This window comes from Chrysoperla carnea, chromosome 2 (assembly GCF_905475395.1).
Source record: "Chrysoperla carnea chromosome 2, inChrCarn1.1, whole genome shotgun sequence".
Classification (NCBI taxonomy): domain Eukaryota; kingdom Metazoa; phylum Arthropoda; class Insecta; order Neuroptera; family Chrysopidae; genus Chrysoperla; species Chrysoperla carnea.
The window spans coordinates 77,036,314-77,055,872 of NC_058338.1; the positions used below are offsets into that span (position 1 = coordinate 77,036,314).

Genomic DNA, 19,559 nt, shown 5'->3' on the forward strand with positions numbered 1-19,559 from the left:
ATTTTTGTTATAGAAAGTTAAAACATAATATTTATAATAGATTTTCTAATATTGGTATAATAAAATAAATTATTTAAAATGCTCATTTTTTCATATTCCTTAACTCAAAATCTTCTATTTGTTTACAAATATTGACAGCATATTTTCAATGAAACACGCTATATATTTATTTTATGCTTGTATTATATTAATTTAAATCAATATTTTATGTTTAGTGTTATATACATGGTTATGTATACATTATATACTTTACAACAGTTTAAAGTAGTATTAGTCACATGTTAAATAATTATGTATTAGTTTCGTCTAATTTATTTAAATATATTTATGCAAATTAGTTTATGTTTTCTATATATATATAAATATATAAATATACAAGCATAATTATATTTGTATACATATAAAGTACACCATTTTTATATAATACAATTTTACATTATATAGATATATAATTGTCATAAACAATATTTACATTGCAATTTATTTAAAATATATGATTTGAAATCAATAATTTTTTTAATTTTATTTAAACATGAAAATTTCATTTTATTAAACCCGGTTTCATGCTGTGACATGATATTTTTTGATGAAAATTGTAGTAATTTTATAGGTTAGGGGAATGAAATTGCGTGCACTGGATAATTTATTTAAATTTTCTTATTTTTATCAAAGAATCTTTTTCATGTTTTCTAATGCTTTTTAGAAAGTTTAAAAAAAAAAAAAACTCTTTTGTCTTAATGTCAGAGTAAATTACAGATTTTATCTTGAAAAACATAAATTAAAATACAGTAAAAAATAATTATTGGCGAATAAAGTTGAGATTTATTTGAGAACAGCAAAAATTAGTTATTTACGTAAAAATAAGCTCGATTGGTCGATAAGCGTTCTCAAGTAGTCTTCTCTCACGCAGTTTTTGACACCAAGTGAGAAGAAATTTAAACATTTAAAACTTATATTGTAATTTTTATCTGATAAAAGAAACGTTTTTAATTTATTTTAATTGCGCTTTATTTTAGCATATTATTCTTCAATTTCGTACATATTATTCTCACTGCTTCCACCCAAATTTTAAATTACTAGAACTACCTACCTCTATTGTAGAGCTATTTTTGCTCTTGCTTGACGCAATGGTTTTTTTTAGTTTTAATAAAACGTTAGCAAATGTACATTCAAGGACTAATACATACCTGCTAGTTACAAAGACTGCAATTAAATTGAAAAATTTTTAAATTTTTATGCTTCCATTAGTACTATAGACGTTTATAAATTCAAAGAAGAACAGTTTAGTTTAAAAAGAAAAAAAAACACTTACCTCATTGCATCATAAGTAGCTTTCTCTGGTCACACTAGCCAGGAATTCGAGAACGGATGGAAAAATTTCGCTAATTCTTTTTGGTTGTGTTAATTATTGTCAGAAGAGGGTTCTTATCAAAGATAAAAGATTTAGGTTCTTATGATTGAAAAAATTAAATAAATTGAATGGAACATTAGAAAATTTAAGACGAAATGGTGGAAACGCATTTACATAATGCATACTAAGCAAAACAACATTTTACCTAAACTCCAAATCAATTTTTAATAGGACCATAATTAGCCGTTATTTAACCGCCAATTAACCGAGGAAACAAAAAATTTCCGCTCTTATATAACGGAGAAAAGTGATGTTTTGCTAACTTGACAGTCAAATTAACAAAACAACATTTTATCTTAACTCCAAATCAATTTTTGAATAGTATTGAGGTATTATGTATTATCATTTACGTATTGTTAATAGGAATTTATTAGAGCTATATGCGAGCGCAGCGAACTTCACTGTCGAAGACCGAAAACCGGTCCAAGAGTAAACAGATAGTAGTAAAATTTGTTTAGCGTGTAGTCTAAGCAGGGGGTAGGCCTGCGGGTGGGTTTAAAGAACTTAATGGGTGGGCTAAGCAAAGTAAAGCTATTAATGAACTGGAACTGCAGATTAATAATCGCTGAACAATAGTTAAAATTTAATAAATTGTAGGTGAAACGAAGTTCACTGGGTCATCTAGTAATCAATATACATGGCGACGATCATTTTTAATATTGGGAATCGTAAAAGTAATTATAGAAATACGGAAAATCTACGAAGGAATTGTGTTTAAAATTTGTTGAATTTTTTTATAAAATTAGTCATTTGGATACTTATATTGAGAGTTCAAATCATTGGGTAAAGTAGAATTAATATGCATTAATATGACATTGGAAAAAATAACGGCTTTTCTAAAAAATATTTCTAAATAATTTTCACTTATTTTACACAGCTTGATTTTTCACAGAAATTGTAACGAAAATCCGTTGATCAGATGTACAGGTTGTGTTCATATTAAATAGTTTTAAGACAACCTTTAATGAACTTGTTTTATGGCATGTAGCCATTCGTAGATCAATTTACGACACATTCCTCCTTTTTCAAATTTTTAACCGACTTCAAACAAAAAAGAAAGAGGTTCTCAATTCTACTGTATTTATTTATTTTTTAATGTTTGTTACCTCAGAACTTTTGACCGTGTGAATCGATTTTGATGATTCTTTATCTACTTGAAAGTTAGTGCTTCCCACGTGGTCCCATTTCAATTTGGTCCAGTTCTGACAATAGTATCTATGTGAAAACCATATAAATCTTAAATTTGAATTAAGTATGTGGACAAATGGACAAATAACTCAGTATCACGCCAACCGATTTCGACGATTCTTTTTTTAGTGACAAATTAGTTAGTGTACTTCAGATTCACTAAAAATCATAAAATAAAAAAACTTTTAACAAAAAAAAAACCGACTTCAAAAAAAAAATCAATTTCAAAAAAAATTAATATGCACTAAAAAGCAAAAAATAACGAAACTTTAATGTAGCTACAATAATTATTGTAATTTTTGGAGTGGGTGTTAGCCAAGTTAATGTAGCAAACTGTTCTGTTGCAATTGTTTCCTTGGCTGACACCGACTCCGACAATAATTTTAACTACATTATATTTTCGTTTTTTTTTACTTTTTAGTGCATATTAATTTGTTTTTGAATTGATTTTTTTTTTAAGTTGGTTTTTTTTTTTTGTTAAAAATTTTTTATATTTTTTTAAATTTTAATAAATCCACTTACCTATTATTAGTTATCTTAGGTAGGTACTATAGTTTTGAGATTGGTAATAAAGAAAATTATAATCAAAGAAAAAAAAAACTAAAAAAATAACCAAAAAAAATGGATTGAATGAATTAGGAAATTGAAAATATAAATGAAAATAAATGAAAAATAAAAAACTTTTTTTTTATACATGGACATTAAATGAATATTTCTCTCCGTGAACAATTGTTTATAAATTTTTAATATAGAATATATTTTTTTTAAATCACAATATTATGCATTGGTCTTAAATTATAAATTTAAACTTAATCAATATTATTTTCATTTTTTTTTATTTTGTCAATTAGAACTAAGTTTTAATCAATAATTGATTTTCAAATCAATTTTATTGCATAATTTTTAAATTTTGTAATAAAATTTGTACTTTTTTTTAAACACTCAAGGTATTCAAGCATCCATTATAGTAGATATTTAAAGAAGAACATAGATGGGTAAATTTCCTCGAAATGGGCTTTAAATACTAAATTTATAGTACGTCATTTTCAATATCTATGCATTATGATGAAAGAACTTTTTACACTTATCTAGGCAAACAAGTCAGTTAATAAAGTGTAAAAATGTATACCTATAAGCAATACTTCAATTTGATAATTTATCATGGCTGGCTGATATCTTAAGAATTAAATAGATTGAACAAATTGAGGCATAGCTACAAATATTTTCAAAGCGATTTGTCATCCAGGTAGTGGTTCTCTCATTAATTTTAAGTTCTGTACCAAGTGCAAAGTACTTTCAAGAAGCACTTTATGAAATTTTTTCGAAAATTTAAAAGATTTATTGTTTTTATAGTAAAATTTCATTCAATTTCAAATGAAGGTTGTTTGCTCGTGAAATGACTTTTCTAACAAATTCCATAATATTGAAATTTTGTCACCGTTTGTGGAATGAGATATTTACAATCAAAATGTGGTTAATTAACATTCTGGTGGTATGCCGAGTATAAAAAAATAGATACTTTTCTATATATCTCGAAAAAGGTTCTTACCATTTTTTTCAAAAATATCGTATTGACTGACTTGACTGTAACGATTGAACTACCTTAATGGAAAGTGTATTAAATGTTTGAATGTTGCCTCCCATTCAATGAAGTAATAACCAAACTATGTAAAGAAGAAAGCTGAAAATGATGACGAATTTATTGTCTCAGCGATTTAATTTTTAAAAATTTAGAAAAAGCTTTCAGAATACTTTCATTAAACAATAAATACTTAAATTAAACAAAATAAAAGTAAGCTTTTAATGCAACTTTGGTGTAAATAAAAATAAAAATGTAAAAGCACTTCGCTCAGGATGTTAAGACGATTTAAAACTACAAAAAAAGAAAAGAATAAGATAAGATGTTGTCAGAAAAGGTTTGCCTTTCGTAACCCATACGAAGATGTTTAGGCTTGATAAATTCGAATGTATACATTAAAATTTTTAAGATTAAAACTTAATTCTTATCTTTACAAATAAATTCTTTTTTTTTTCATATATATTATTAATTATTTCATTATTTTTATATCATAAAATATTGCTATTTTTATTTTGTACAACTATGTATATCTTTATTTCAGGGGTTAATTCAAGAAGATATCACCAATTTACTTTTAATTCAGTGAAGGTATTATTAGATATTTAAAAAATTTAAATTTGTGCACATATTTTGGTAAATTTGAAATTTAATTTCGTGACAAAGCTACAAAATATTAGGTCTCCCTAAAAGTATTTAGTTTTTAAAAAATTTTGGAGGAATGTATAAAAATATAAATTTTCGATATGTATCTAATTTTGGAAAATTTGTTATCAAATCTTATCATCTTTTTAATTAACTTAATAGTCCAGTACGGGAAGGTGAAAATAAAAATCAATCTTGAAATTCAAATCGATGCTCGATTTTTTTCCATTGTATTTTGAAGCTATTAAAGCCTGTTTCTCAATCTGTTTTCTAAATAGAGAACATTGATTTCGAAGCAGAATGTCCTACAAAATTTTTACAAACTTTTAAAGTCTAGTTTAAAATATCTGTTTTTAATTACAATTTGTATTATTCAAATACGTTCCTTTTTTCGCGGATAGGGGCCAGATTAAAAAAATGTGTCTGGCATCGATTGAAAATTTTTTTTTTTAGTTTATTATCTTGAAATGTTAATAGCATCTGAATGAGGTCGTGGTTTTGTGGTTACGGTACCTTTTCTCCATTGGAGGATCTGAAAGATGAAATCCATCCACACCAGATTTTAATTAAAAATACCACACCGTTCGCTCTTTCTTTATAGCCCCATTTATTAATAGCCCCATGAAGGAATATCAAATCTAAAGGTTCCCTACAGTTTATAACATAATGGAATCTATTATCTGTAAGATCTGTTGTTTATTTGAATTTCAAGATAAATATCTTCTATCCCGTAATGGCTATAATAATTTTGAAATTTACTTAACAATATTTTATAATGCAAAAATATACTTATTTTTGTATTATGGGAACAAAAAATATAAAAAATTGTTTTAAGTAATACTGATATGGGAGTTACTAAATCAATTGAAGCCTAAGAGACAGTTACCGGTAGTCTTAATATATTTAAAAAAAAGCGAAAACAAACAATTGACTTAGTTAATTGTTAAAATACCATGTATAGACAGTGTTGAGGACGTAATCGTTTGTTTTTTATTCGTTTTAATCGTTTTACTTACGTCACGTAAGTAAAGAACGATAGTCACTCTTAGATAACCACACATTCAAAACGGATTTTCCCATATAATACATACTATTAAATTTGCATCTAATTTGCGTCCTCGTGGGTAAACAGCGATGGTTACAAAAAAATTTTTGAGACAAAATTTGTTTATTTTTTAATAATTTTTACTGTGTTTTACTGATTGTTTTAACTTTTTTAATTGACCTATATTGCTCATTTACGAACTCGACCTCACTTTTGTGTCCACGCTATAAAATTTTCAGTTTGATATCTTTTTTCGTTTTTGAGCTATCATGTTGACAGACACGAGTGTGTTATAGATACGAGTTTAGTTCGGTTCCACGTACATTTTTGTGGGATGACAAATGATTTTACTCCCTAGGGCCTGGTATAGGTATTAATTTTAATTGGGATTTTTATTTTTTCATGATAATTTTAATATTACAAGCAGTTTTAAAAGAACTTTTTAAAAGAAACAAATACGCCCGGCAAAAAAAAGTTCGTAAAAGATCGTGTAACGTCATAATGTTAATTAATAATTGTATACAGTGTATACTATTCAATTAACGTTATTACGTCACAACGATGTTCAACGAACATTTTTTTATCGGGCTCTTTCATTTCTTTTTTGAAAAGCTCTTATATATTAAAGCTGCCTGTCACTTTAAAATTATCATAAAGAAATAAAATTAAAAACAGTTTTGTTGTAAAACTTGTATATGATCTTTCCATTTTTGTAAAAAAAATTTCGTTCAAAATCCCAAGTCGCAAAGAAAATACTTCCTCTATACTGCCTATAAGAAATTAAATGTCAAAAATTTGATGTTTGGTAAAATATATCATAAATCTACCAGCCACTAGTTCTTAGGCCATGAAATTTCTAAATGCCTAGTAAAAATAATCAATGAGTTTCTAAAAAATTTAGTGAATGTAATAGAGAACTGTTATAGAATTTCTAACGTGAGAAAACTAGACATTTAGATTAATTCACTCAAAATTAATTATCTTTAACATAAAAAAAAATGGCTGGACATAATTTAAAATGATCAACCTCCAATTAAAAATAAAATTTTTCCATGATAATTAAATTTGAGTGATTGTTTTAAGACTATATTAGTGACATAAACATATGTTAATATTATATTGAAAATATGGTAAACTTGATGAATTTTTTTTCAAAAATAAATAAATTATTTAATGCTAATTAGTCGGCTGGTAACTTTATATAGCATTGAATTTATTTATTTTTTTAATTCTGATAACCGTTTGGGAAGATGTACGTCTGTTAATTTTTCAGTAAATTTTTTACTGTGACATTTTTAAGTATAATTTTGATAATTTTTTGTTGTAAATATTTATATATATTTAATTATATTTTATTTTACAAAATTAATCAACATAATAAATAATATTTTAAAAATTTAACAATAAATAAATATTTTCTACTATTAATATTTACATTATTGAGAATGGTTTAAGAGTTTGAACAACGTTACGAAAAAATTTCAATATGGATGGACCTCGGATATTTACCATCTTCTTGAAATCAGGAAGTTTTGAAGTACGTTTGGCAGCGGAGAGCGGCTGGGTTTACCAACTACGTTTGCTAGTGCACTATCTTAAAAAAAATTAGTAACCGAAACGAAGCACTGAAGTTCGAAAATTTGAACAGTAGGGCGGATTGGAAAACGGTTTTCTTCATTGGATTCGTTAGAACGAAATTTTATGACTTAAATTGATTTATTAAACAAAAATGAATTTTGCATAAATAATAGGCATTTTATAATTGCATTCTAAATTAAATATACTTAATTCACAATTTGGTTAATAGTGATGAAAATAATTCCAAACATGTTACACTGGAGTTTTTGACGTCGCTGATCACGAATTTTGCGTCAAAATTGGTCTCCGAAGTAACTGTTGTTCAGGGTAAACGGTATCCCCGTCGTCTCCTGGAGCTTTCGAGAAATTCATTACATAATCGGTCCAAACTCGTTACTCGTTGATTTTTTGGGGTCGCTGAACACGAATATCGGGACAAAATGAAGTACCAAGATTTCCAGGGATATCCTTGGCCCTAGATACCTCGGAGGCAAATTCTGTGCAATATTCGTGTTCAGCAACCCCATAAACCTCCAAGTAACGAGTTTGAGCTGTTAATATAACTAATTTCTCGAAAACTCCAATAGCCGATGGAGATATCGTTCATCCTGGGCACCAAGTACCCCCGAGACCAATGTTGACAAGAAATTCGTTTTCAGAGAGCTCAAAAGCCCTCGTGTAGCAAGTTTGGAATTATTTTTATAACAAATAATTGAATTGTGTATTTTGTATATTTACGGTTAATTTAAAATGCTAGTAGAACGAATCGAATGCAGAAAACCGCATACAAATCCGCCTGAATGATCAAATTTTTCGAACTTTGATTGGTTTTAGTGTTTTGTTTCCGCGACTTAATGTAAAAATTTTGATTTAAACATACATTTATAGACACTTTTTTTTAAATTTTTAATTGCCTTTTAGCAATATAAATTATAACGGCCTGGCATTTCCGGTGTATCTAAAACTGCGATAGATATTATTCTAATAATTAAAATAAAGTTATCTCATGATTTTAGTGTGCGAAACGTACTTCATATCCAAATACATTCAATAACGACAAAAATATAAATTCAGGCGTCTTTAAATAAACTCTCGAAAACGTTGCCAGCTCTCTTACCAGAAGAAAAATAAAAATAAACAATATATTCAAACTCAAAAATTATTATTATTAAAAATTTCTAGTATTCTTTTTCACTTAGTTTGTGGTCTATTTTATTTATTAATTAAATAAAATTTTTCTATTTTAAATTAAATAAAATGCTCTGAAAACTGTGTCATGCAAGTGCCTGAGATTTCATTCTAAACAAACCTTCATTAATTTTATTTTTAAACATGATTTAATAATCATTTTTAGTCGTAATTAAAACATAAAGTCATTGAAAAATATAATTTTTTTTCATTATTCACGATTACAAGTTTTGATAAGAAATTATTTTTTTAATTTCATTTATGCGTGCTATATGAAACCCAGTTTTTCTTCACTTAATAAAATATAAATTTAAATCATTATAAATTTGTATAAATTTACATAAGTAATAATAATTTTTATAAACATGAAATTTTAATTAAATTGTAGATGTTTGCATGATCTTAATTTTTTTGTTCGAGCAATTTTTCATTAAAACAGTTTTTCCATTATTTTAGCTCGTAGGTTTTAATAATTTTAATCAATGCACATTCCATTATAAATTTTGAATGTTCACTATCCAACGTTTTGAGAAACGCGTTTTTCAAACGCGTTGGTTGAAAATGTTCCTTCAAGTTTAATAATATTTACGTTTATGAAAAAAATTTAATTAATTGATATATAGAGTGGGTACTTAAGTTGGCTATACATGGAAAACTTTTTTTATTTGCGAAAAAAAGTTATTCTTTATTAAAATCTCTGCTTTCGAAAATGTTAATATTCAGCTATTCGCTGTTCATATCGAATGTACTGGGTGTTCACAAATTGAGAAAGTTCAATAAAACTGTTAATGGTTTTTTAGAAATGCGGACCATTTTGAACAGATAATAAGGCAAACAATTCAAGAAATGACGCTGGAGATATGTAGGGTGTATTTGAACAATTTCATAAAAGAAAAATTACTTATATGGAAAGCGAAGGTGGATACGTTGAGATAAAAACGAAATGAAGATAACTGTTTTTACTTATGTCAACAATAATACCTGTAACGTATGAAAAATAAATGTTCTGTACATATCTCGGGAATCATTTCTTGAACCGCTTTCCTTATTATCTGTTCAAAATTATCTACATTTCTAAACAACCCTTAACATTCCTACGAATTTTTCTAAATTTATAAACATTCTGTACATTCGAAGTCAAAAAGGAATACTGTATAATAATATTTTCGAAAGCATAGTTTTTTTATAAAGATTAACTATTATAATAAAAAAGTTTTCCATTTGTAGCTTTAAGTAGACACTCTGTATGTATTTTGTAAGCAATCTTGACATCTTTCGTTTTATACAAATACTTTAAAAGAAGAAGTCGGTATCTCGCCAATTAAATTGTCTCAAACGTTTACAAACGTTTAAAAGAATACTAGAAAATATAACAACTTTTCATTAAATTTTAATTAGTAAAGATTTGAAAATAAATATGTAAGGAAAAACAAAAGTCTTCGAAAGAAGAATTATTTTTGGATTTAAGAAAGGTATTAATTCTATATTATATACCATTCAAAAAATTGTCTTCCACACTGATTGAAGCTTCAATAAGACTGGTATATTTTAGCTAATTAGTGCACAACTTTTGGAATGGCAATTTTAATCCAAGGTCTACGTAGATTTCAAATAGAAAGTGAATATACATAAAATATATTGTGTTGTTTTTTGTAATTATGGGGTAAATCCAAATTTTAATTTTCCAGTATGGAAATGAAAACTTGTATGTAGTAATCATGTATTACAGGCAATAAAATATTTTAAAATATAGAAAATCAAAACTTCTTGAAGCTTTTTCTGACTTGTATCTCCCGAAATTTTAATCTTAGATTTAGACTCCATAGAATCCTCTGTCACAACAACACATATTTGTTATTCATTTTCTATTTTCACCTGGTTTCCGGTAAATAGAGAGCGAATTATCGACAATTCAAACTGAAATGGTACTGCACCAAAATTTATTTATTTGTAATTGATAAAAATAAATAGTAGAGCTTAATTATTATAAATATTTCAATATGATAGCGATTATATAAAAAAATAAAAAACAATTTTGACATTCTATGAAAATTGTAGAAATATATTTTTTTATTTTATCATAATATTTTGTTCTCTAAAAATAAGCTCAAGAGAGTAAGAGCATAGTTTCATTTTTAAGTAAATTAAGTAAATTCATTCAAATTTAATTTTACTATTTTAAATCGAAACAGTTAAAGGAAATGGTTCCTATAAAACGTTACGAAAGTTTTAACAGTTTTTAGTAAACAGAAATATTTATGATAAGGATTCTTTATTCGCAAGCAGCATGAAAATCAAATTAGTTTTTTTTGAATATTAGGTATTGTCAAAATAGTTATCAATTTAAGTTTTCGATTTTGAGGTGAAAAACTACAGTCACTTGTGTAGATGTTAGACTCATTAAGTCTAGAACGTTGAAGTTAGTCTTCAAGGACTACTGGCTGGACTTCGTAACGCACTATCTTAATTTTCGAATGTTGCCGGTGGATTTACCATGCCGAAAATTTAGAGTGTAATCTTAAAGGAATAAAATGATACTTTATTCAATGAATGCATAAATGTCAGAATAGAGTTGCTTGCCCTCCTTTAGTTGTTGGTTTTTATTCCAACCGATAAAAGCTCGGAACGATTTAAGTGAACACATTCTCTTGCACATGTCTCCATTGAGAAATAATTTTGAGGATTTCCACAATTACTGAGCATTCTTCTGCGTTTAAACAATTCTAGTTTACTTTTTGATTATAGATAAAAACTTTTAGTAGTCGTTTCATATTTCAAAGACTTGGTACAACGCCAATGCAAGAAGACTGCAATTTAATTTTTTCCGCAACCATTTATCTTTAATAAAGGGATCAATAATCGGGATTCATTTTCGGGTTATTTATTTACGGTACTAGATTTTTAAAACTCTTCTAACTAGTTTTAATGAAAGTGTGCGAAATTTTCCCTCTAAAAGCTACCTTAATTTTATTTGATTGATAAAATAATCTAGAATATCCATCCTAATCTATTTTATACATGTACTAATTAAATTCCCTGGGACCTGCCCTACTGAGGAAAAATTATAGCATGATATAGGATGAAATAGTTTGAGCTAATGCTCGTGGGACCCGCCCTTGGGAAAATCAAGCATGGGATCTTTATCCATAATCAAAATGCGAATTTAATGTTCTTTATGCATAAGCGAAAACACTTCTAGAATGCTCAAACTTTGTATCCAAAAATAAGAATAAAGGATTTGTAGGGGTTAAATTGTAAGCTATTAGCTAAATAATGTAGGTGTATATAGGTAGGTTTTGAATTAGTAAAACGTTGAAAGGAAACCTGACATTGAAGAGATCAAGTATGAACGCAGATGGAAATAACGAAATTTAAAATTAATAATGAATGTTGAAAATAAAGTATAAGATGATTTCAAATCCTAAATTTTGGAAAATAAATGACAGCTATAATTATTTTGTGGTTGGTACTAATATAGTCTACATTATAAAAATTAATAAATCATTTGATACAGAGAGAAAATTAAAAAAATATGTTTTTCAAAACTTTTCTACATTTTATTTCTTTCTTCATGAGCTTTTTTTACAATTGCCAATTTTGAATGTGGATCTGATGCAGCTAAATCAACATATGGTGGATTTTTTGTACCATGTAACATTAGTGTCCATTCACTAATAAAACCAGATTGCGGCATTTGTGAATTAAAACTGACCTAAAATTAAATCAAAATTTTTGTTAACATTTTGATTTCGTTACTTTTACAGCCGATCTTGATATTTGCAATTTATTACCTCCAACTTCCAAACTCCCTGAGGATATTCACCCCATGTATGCGTTGTCATAAAAGGCCATTTTGTAAAACCGTCTCTTTGGTCATCATCATTTTTTCGCTTACTTAATATCATTGATCTAAAACAATAATTTACATTAATTGAAGAGTTAGTAACTAAATTATTCTTGCTGTTCCAAGTCCTTTTAAATAGTCGATTATTAATTAGTACGAAAAATGGGTCTAGACTGAACTCTCCGATTTGGATGTCAATCACATCAATTAAAAGAATCTCCCCGGATCTACCGGATTTTGATTATCAATTCGGAAAATTTTTGAAAAAGGCTTATTTTTTAAATAGGTTTTTTTTGTTGTGAAAAATTCAGAAAAGGAGTTTTCCGGTTTCGAAAAGATCCGCACATTCTTCTGTCCAGGAATTTAGGAAAATTTTTCTCTGCATTGTTATCTTTTGTGACGTTTTCTTTAATATCTCTGCTTCATCTATTCGGATTGAAACGACTAAAATCCGATTATTTTGTTATGAATTTTCGCATTGACCTTGTCTACTATCGAATCCGGAACAAAGAAAAATAACATCAAAATCGCATTTAGCTCATATTTTCAACTTCTATGATAAATTTTCGAAAAATGAAGGAATTGAGTTGAAAATTTGGAAAAAATGTAAACTATAATCACACAGTTCAGTTCAGGAAAATCACTTTTTCCTTTATTTCCTTCGACGAAGATGTAACTAGGTACTACTGTTTTTAGAATCCGATGATCCTTCTATGTTTCCATAAAGAGTCTAGTCTGCTTTTGTAGAGTATATTGTCACTTGAGACTATTCCACTAAAATTGAAATTTCAAATAACATACGCCATGGGTAAGGCAAGACAAACATTAAAATTAAACAATTCAACTGTAAGTAATTGAATAAGATTTTTGCGATATGCTTTAAGTGATACAAATTAGAAACGATTACCTATCGTTGTTTTAATCAGTGCAAAAGAAGATATTAAAATATCATGTTAATTACATACCTCGTACCCATAGGAGAGGTCAAAAATAGTTCCAAATCTCCTCGGCGGGTTGAATTCACTGTAATAACTGCTTGTACATGTTCCAAATAATTAATTTCTGTATCTTGGCCTTGGCAAGCATCTGTTCTGATTTGCAATAATACAGAACGACCTGACACGATTGGCCTAGAATAGAAAATATACATTACTATCTTTTCGTATTTCCAAAGAAAAAATCAAAATTTTACTTTGTCTCTAAAACGGAACCTGCTTCACAATGAAATCTTGGAGGTACTGTTTTCCACTGTTTGGCAAGTGCTACCATTGCACCAGCATCTAAAACACCAAATCCAAAAAGATGATTAAACTCTAAGCCGACTCCATTCATTGTCCAATGAAAACGTCCTTTGGCATCGAATAATGAATTACGTTTTGATGTGAGCACGGTTAAGTGCTGGATATCTCGCCAAGTCAATTGTGGACTGCAAAACAAAAGTAAAACATTAGATATTTGGTCCAAAAGACATATTTAAAAAAAAAGAAGATATTAACTCACTTGGCTTCTAAAGCTAAAGCAAAAACACCAGCGGCTTCTGGTGCAGCTGCCGATGTTCCAGAATGCGTGGTGGTGCATTTGCCATATAAATCAGTTGTAGCCTAAGGAAAAAACATGAGCAAGTTCATGTTAATTTCAAAAAAAATAGATTTCAAAACAAACGCAAAGAAATTTTCTTTTAATTCATCGATTGGCTTTATTTACACGATTATATATTCCAACAAGTCCAATTTTATTTTTCACTATAAAATGCATGACTTTAAACTAAAATCGGTCTCTTTCATAGTAATGATTTTGTTTATATAACTTCAGTGACTTTGTATCAATGAATCCATATTTTAAAATCAATCCCATTCTATTGTAAATACAAATATTTAGCTGTACTTGTTTAAATCATTAGGAAATTGTTTGGAAGTATTTTTACATTATTTCAATATAAAACGGCCAACTTCGGGATGAGGTTGTCATGATTTTAACTTTTTTTCAGTGTAAATAAAAAAAAAACGACTTACCACACCCGTATTTGGATCTTTGGCACCGTTACTAAAAGTGGAAGCTAATGTTGATGAACAACTTTCATCGTAATGAGCATTTTGACCATCATTTATCGCACTATTTATTGAAATCGTCCACATGCTTGCAGCATATCCATCACAATTACAATCATCATCTTCACCTCCATCTCCACTTGCCCAAACATAAATATTCCCAAGACCATTTCGTCCCTAAAAAAATATTTCCGTCATTAATCTATATTCCAAAACTATTAATGAAATGCGTACCTCATTGACACCTCTGACAATTGCACGCATTGTTGCATTTCTAGGCCCGTCCACAGTTTTACCATCATCAGTAGGACCCCAAGAGGCACTATAAATATCTATTAAATTTGGTTCATGACCCATAGAGTTTGCTTCTATTAAATCTGTCATATAAGGTTGATCTAACATTCGGATACCTGGAATGTTATGAAAATGATAAAAATTGATTTTCTTGTTAAGTAAATACGAATAATGTACCGGCGATTTTCGAATCATAGGCAACACCAACACCACAAACACCATTATCTCTTGCAGCAGAGACTTCTCCAGCGCATCGAGTTCCATGACTGAAAAGTAATAAAAGTGAGCATAATAAGAGTAAAAATGTAAGTATAAGAAGAGTAAAATAATAAGTAAATATTGTACTAAATTAAGGATGTACGAGCGCCGGGGCAACTATGGATAAAAGGCTTGATTTTTTTTTATACAGATGGGTACAACTTAATAATGCGGGATTTTTATCAAATTTTTAGTGTTTAGGTATTATGAAAAATTGTTACAATATATTTTATTCAAAGTATTGTCCATCTGAAGCCACTACTTTTTCCCATCTTTCTGGCAATTTATGAATATGAATATGAATTCCGTCCCAAAAGAACCGCGCCAGCTTGGCGGCCAAGAATAAATCGAGCGAATTCCGAAGAGGGCGTTCTGAATCGATCTAAACAAATGGTAGTCAGAAGGGGCAATGTCTGGGCTATACGGCGGGCGATATTAAGTTGGAATAATTCTAAATTAATTCTGAAATTTTTAAGGGGGATTGCCCGATTATTTAAATAAATAAATGACTTCAAAAATACGCATATTTAACATTGGTCTAACGGTCTAAACGGTGTATGGATGGTATGTTTTCATAGGTTTCTCCAAAAACTATTCGGTGGAAATTAAAAAAAAAAATAACAACTATTTAAATGAAAGTTAACACCTTAATAAATTATTGGAAACAAAAAAGGACCCACTGCGTTCGACTAATTATGCATGTATGAGCACGGTCGTGGGGACACAAATTTAAAAAAATATATTTTCTCAATTTTGATGGTGAATTATGTTATAACTTGCCAATATAAAACGAAAAGTAGGAATAAAATTTTTTGATATCTGGAGTAATTTTCAAAATATCAAAAATTGCTAATTTTGTTTAATTATTTAGCTTTCAATATTTCGAAAACTAAGACAGATATCGAAAAATGTTATTCTCATTTTTCGTCTACAGTCATGAATTTATGACAAAATTCATCATCAAAGTTGAAAATAAGGTACAAATAATTTCAACCACAAGATAAAACTTACCTTGGCGCTCGTACTACCTTAATTCAAAATTTTGTTACATTTTTGAAGAGGACGTCAATCAAATAAGCTTCGCACTTTTGCAATCACTCTTTTAGTTTGACGTAAATAATTCCTATTACTCTATCGATTATCTCATGATTAATCAGGTCTAGACCAAATTGTAAATCAGGCGAAGGAGCAGAAAATTTAGAAGATAATATATCTGTCGCTTCTTTAGCAAAGATAAAACAATAAAAGGTGATTATGTTGTCGAAATATAAAAATTTAATTTACCTATTAAACCAATCATCCGTATATCTTGGATATGGAAAAGGATCATTACTGCTGAAATCGTAACTTGCTTGGGCATTCTGTAACAAAAAAACAGCCGCTTAATCGAATAATTGCTTCCAATTTATTTAGAAAACAAACATTTCTAACCCCCCAAGAGTGTTATAGAATGAAACAAGAACTGTAACAAATTGAAACGTCTGTTTGTAAGATTAGAGTTCAAATCCAAGTACTTTTGCTACTAAATATTTTGTTAAAACTAAAGGATTTTCATCATTGGTCATAATATAATGATGAATGACGTCACTTAAACTTGTTTTATAAACTAGATGGTACTGGTTTTCTAAGTATCAACGATTGGGAGCTAAAAATAAAAGGGTCGTCATTTGCATAACGAGGAATAATTAAGATTTGCATAACGAGGATAATTAGTAGCAATGAGAGCTATAGCAATGTTCTAAGTTTCAATACGCTCAACAAAGACATAATTTTTCAACTATTAGACACGCGTTTTCAAACACAAATAGGTATACAAAAACAGTCAATAAATGGGTAAAACATATATGACTTTATTGATGTTTACTTTTAATTAACTAAAATAAACAAATATATATAGTGTTTATTAATCATTATTTTACAATAAATAAAATAGTAAAACTTACGTAATTATACTTTAAATCTGGATGCATGTAATCAACACCTAAAAACAAAATAATACAACTCATTTTACTACCAACAATAAATCTTCTATAAATATATAGGAGACTTTCTATAGATCTATATAGATAGATAGTCACTCATCACGATATCTCTGGAACTATAAGACCTAGAGACTTGAAATTTGGCAGGAATATTCCTTTTGCCAAGTAGAGGTCAGCTAAGAACGGATTTTACGAAATTCCACCCACAAGGGGGGTTGCGGGGGTGTTCATGAATAAAAAATTCATATTTTTCAATTATGGCTTTTAATAGTTCAAAACTTGGTCAGAATGTTTTAAATTACATTTAGAAATTTTTTTAACCTTCGGAGGGTAGAAAGGTGTAGCGAGAAAGTGGGAAGGAAATATCGAATATTTACAAATATACCTAAGTGGGGTATCAAATAAAAGAGCATGACGTGTACATTACAAAACTGTTATCCAACGAAAGGAAATGTGGAGGGAGGGGTGCAAGTGGGGATGTTGCCCAGCAAAGCGGGCGGGTAACAGCTAGTCTTATATATTTAAACGAGCAATTCTTGTATATATATATATATATATATATATATATATCAACGATCTTGGAAATGGCTCCAACGATTTTCATGAAAATGAGTATGTAGGGGTTTTTTGGGGCGATAAGCCGATCTAACAAGGTTTCATTTTAAAAAAACGTCGTTTTATCCGTCTTTTCATGAAAAACTGAAACCGGCAATGCAAATTATAACTCTTCCTGACATCTATTGGTGTATATCGTAGTTAATGAAATACAATGCAAATTATAACTCTTCCTGACATCTATTGGTGTATATCGTAGTTAATGAAATAAAATACATTACCGGGACATTCAAATTGGTATTTTGTGGAGACATTTAAAACGGTCTTCTATTAGTGATAAAATTTGTGTCTTTTTAAGAATACCGAGCAAAGCTCGGTCATCCAGATATTCAGTTATTTATTCACGATATACGTGTTCCGATATTTTAATATATTTCATGTGTTAGATAGATGTATCTATTAGATAGATATCCATACAACATTAACGGATTATTAATATTATTATACAGGTTGAGGCAGAGAAGTGTGCGATTTTGAAAACGCGTTTAAAAGATATCCCATCAATTCTACCATAGGCAGAAAATTAGGATAGGTTAGGTTAGGTTATATTGGCTGTTACACACATAGGCTATAGAGTTTAGGCTGACCGTTTTTAGTGTTTTGTTTCTTCGACTATTGTTGCAGATGAGTTTTGAAGTTATTTATCACATGCCAAAGAATTATCAGTGATATTTGAACCACTTTGTATCTTGCTGGCTCTTTCATTGCTGCAAATATTGTTTTGATAGAGCGCTTTTACAGTTCAACCTGGTGCTGGGGTATTACCACCCTATGATGACTCGATGAAAAACGTGTTAAATAAAAGAAGATATGGTCTGCTTATTTTTAATAAAACATCATACTTTTTGTTAACCTCCAAATAAAAATAGAGATTTTGTCGTTTTGTAGAAGTTTAACGTATCTGCGTATTTGTGTATCTGTCCATGACATTCTCGCGACTAAACGGATGAACCGAATTTGCTTTTTTTGTTTGAAAAGTAATTTTGTTGATAGTATTCTTAGCTATGTTTCAAGTGTTAGTTTAGGGTACCTAACCCGAAACAACAGAAGAAGAAGCAATTAAATGAAGAAACATCTTAATACTGGTTTTCCACAGTTGAGACAGTTGAGATTTTGTCGAAAACGAAAACAAAACTGAAACGGTAATGACCATTATATTACTAGTCTTCAAAAAGTTAGTCGAAAGTTGCAGTTTTGTTTTTTTCTACACGAGTTTCTGTTTTGTTTTTAACCTAAACAAAAAGTTTCTTACCATCGTCCATAATAGCTGTGGTCACGTTTTTTCCCGTGACACCTTGTGCCCACGCTGCCTCAACATTTAAGTCTAATTTAGGTTTTCCACCGTTTTGTCCAGTATTTTTTAAATACCATTGAAATGGAAAATAAGGATCTGTTGGATCACTTATTGAATTACGTATTTGTTGAAATGGTACTAAATTTTCAACTTTAAATGGCTTGTATCCACGTTTCACACGGACAAAACCTGGTTGTTGTATTGCTGTATGTACCTAAAATAAAAAAATTCATAATGAAGGTAATTCACTCATGGAACGGTTTTTCTTAGGAATTAAATAAAATTAAAATATAAGATTAATAAAATTAATCTGTATTTGATAAAAAAAAGGAAATTTGTTCACTGCCTGTGGAATGAGATATTAAAATAAATTGGCAGTGTATAGTCGGTGTGGTACTGAAGTCGTGTAATTGCGACGCCGGTAGTCCACCCGACAAACTTCCCAGAGGGGGGAAAAACATTAAAAAAAGATCTTGTTAGCCTTCATAGATTATTCTTCGAACATGTACTTCAGCTTATGCTGGAACGATCATTAGCTCCATAGATAAATGATGTGTTTTATCCACTTTTCAGATTCTGTTTATTCAGTTTTT

At 28.8% G+C, this 19,559-nt stretch overlaps 1 protein-coding gene across 1 annotated transcript in view; it reads right to left on the bottom strand.

Moving 5' to 3' along the window:
- Nucleotides 1–12,181: 12,181 nt before the first annotated feature.
- The window catches only part of LOC123292934 (neuroendocrine convertase 2), a 100,703-nt gene continuing 93,325 nt past the window's right edge, over nt 12,182–19,559 (bottom strand). The window contains exons 3-13 of the mRNA XM_044873647.1: nt 18,925–19,180; nt 17,019–17,056; nt 16,360–16,436; nt 14,995–15,083; nt 14,758–14,933; nt 14,488–14,700; nt 13,976–14,076; nt 13,668–13,901; nt 13,441–13,605; nt 12,423–12,540; nt 12,182–12,343 (exon numbers count right to left, since the gene is read on the bottom strand). Of these exons, the coding sequence (XP_044729582.1) occupies nt 12,182–12,343; nt 12,423–12,540; nt 13,441–13,605; nt 13,668–13,901; nt 13,976–14,076; nt 14,488–14,700; nt 14,758–14,933; nt 14,995–15,083; nt 16,360–16,436; nt 17,019–17,056; nt 18,925–19,180 (1,629 nt within the window). The remainder of the gene's footprint in view (nt 12,344–12,422; nt 12,541–13,440; nt 13,606–13,667; nt 13,902–13,975; nt 14,077–14,487; nt 14,701–14,757; nt 14,934–14,994; nt 15,084–16,359; nt 16,437–17,018; nt 17,057–18,924; nt 19,181–19,559) is intronic.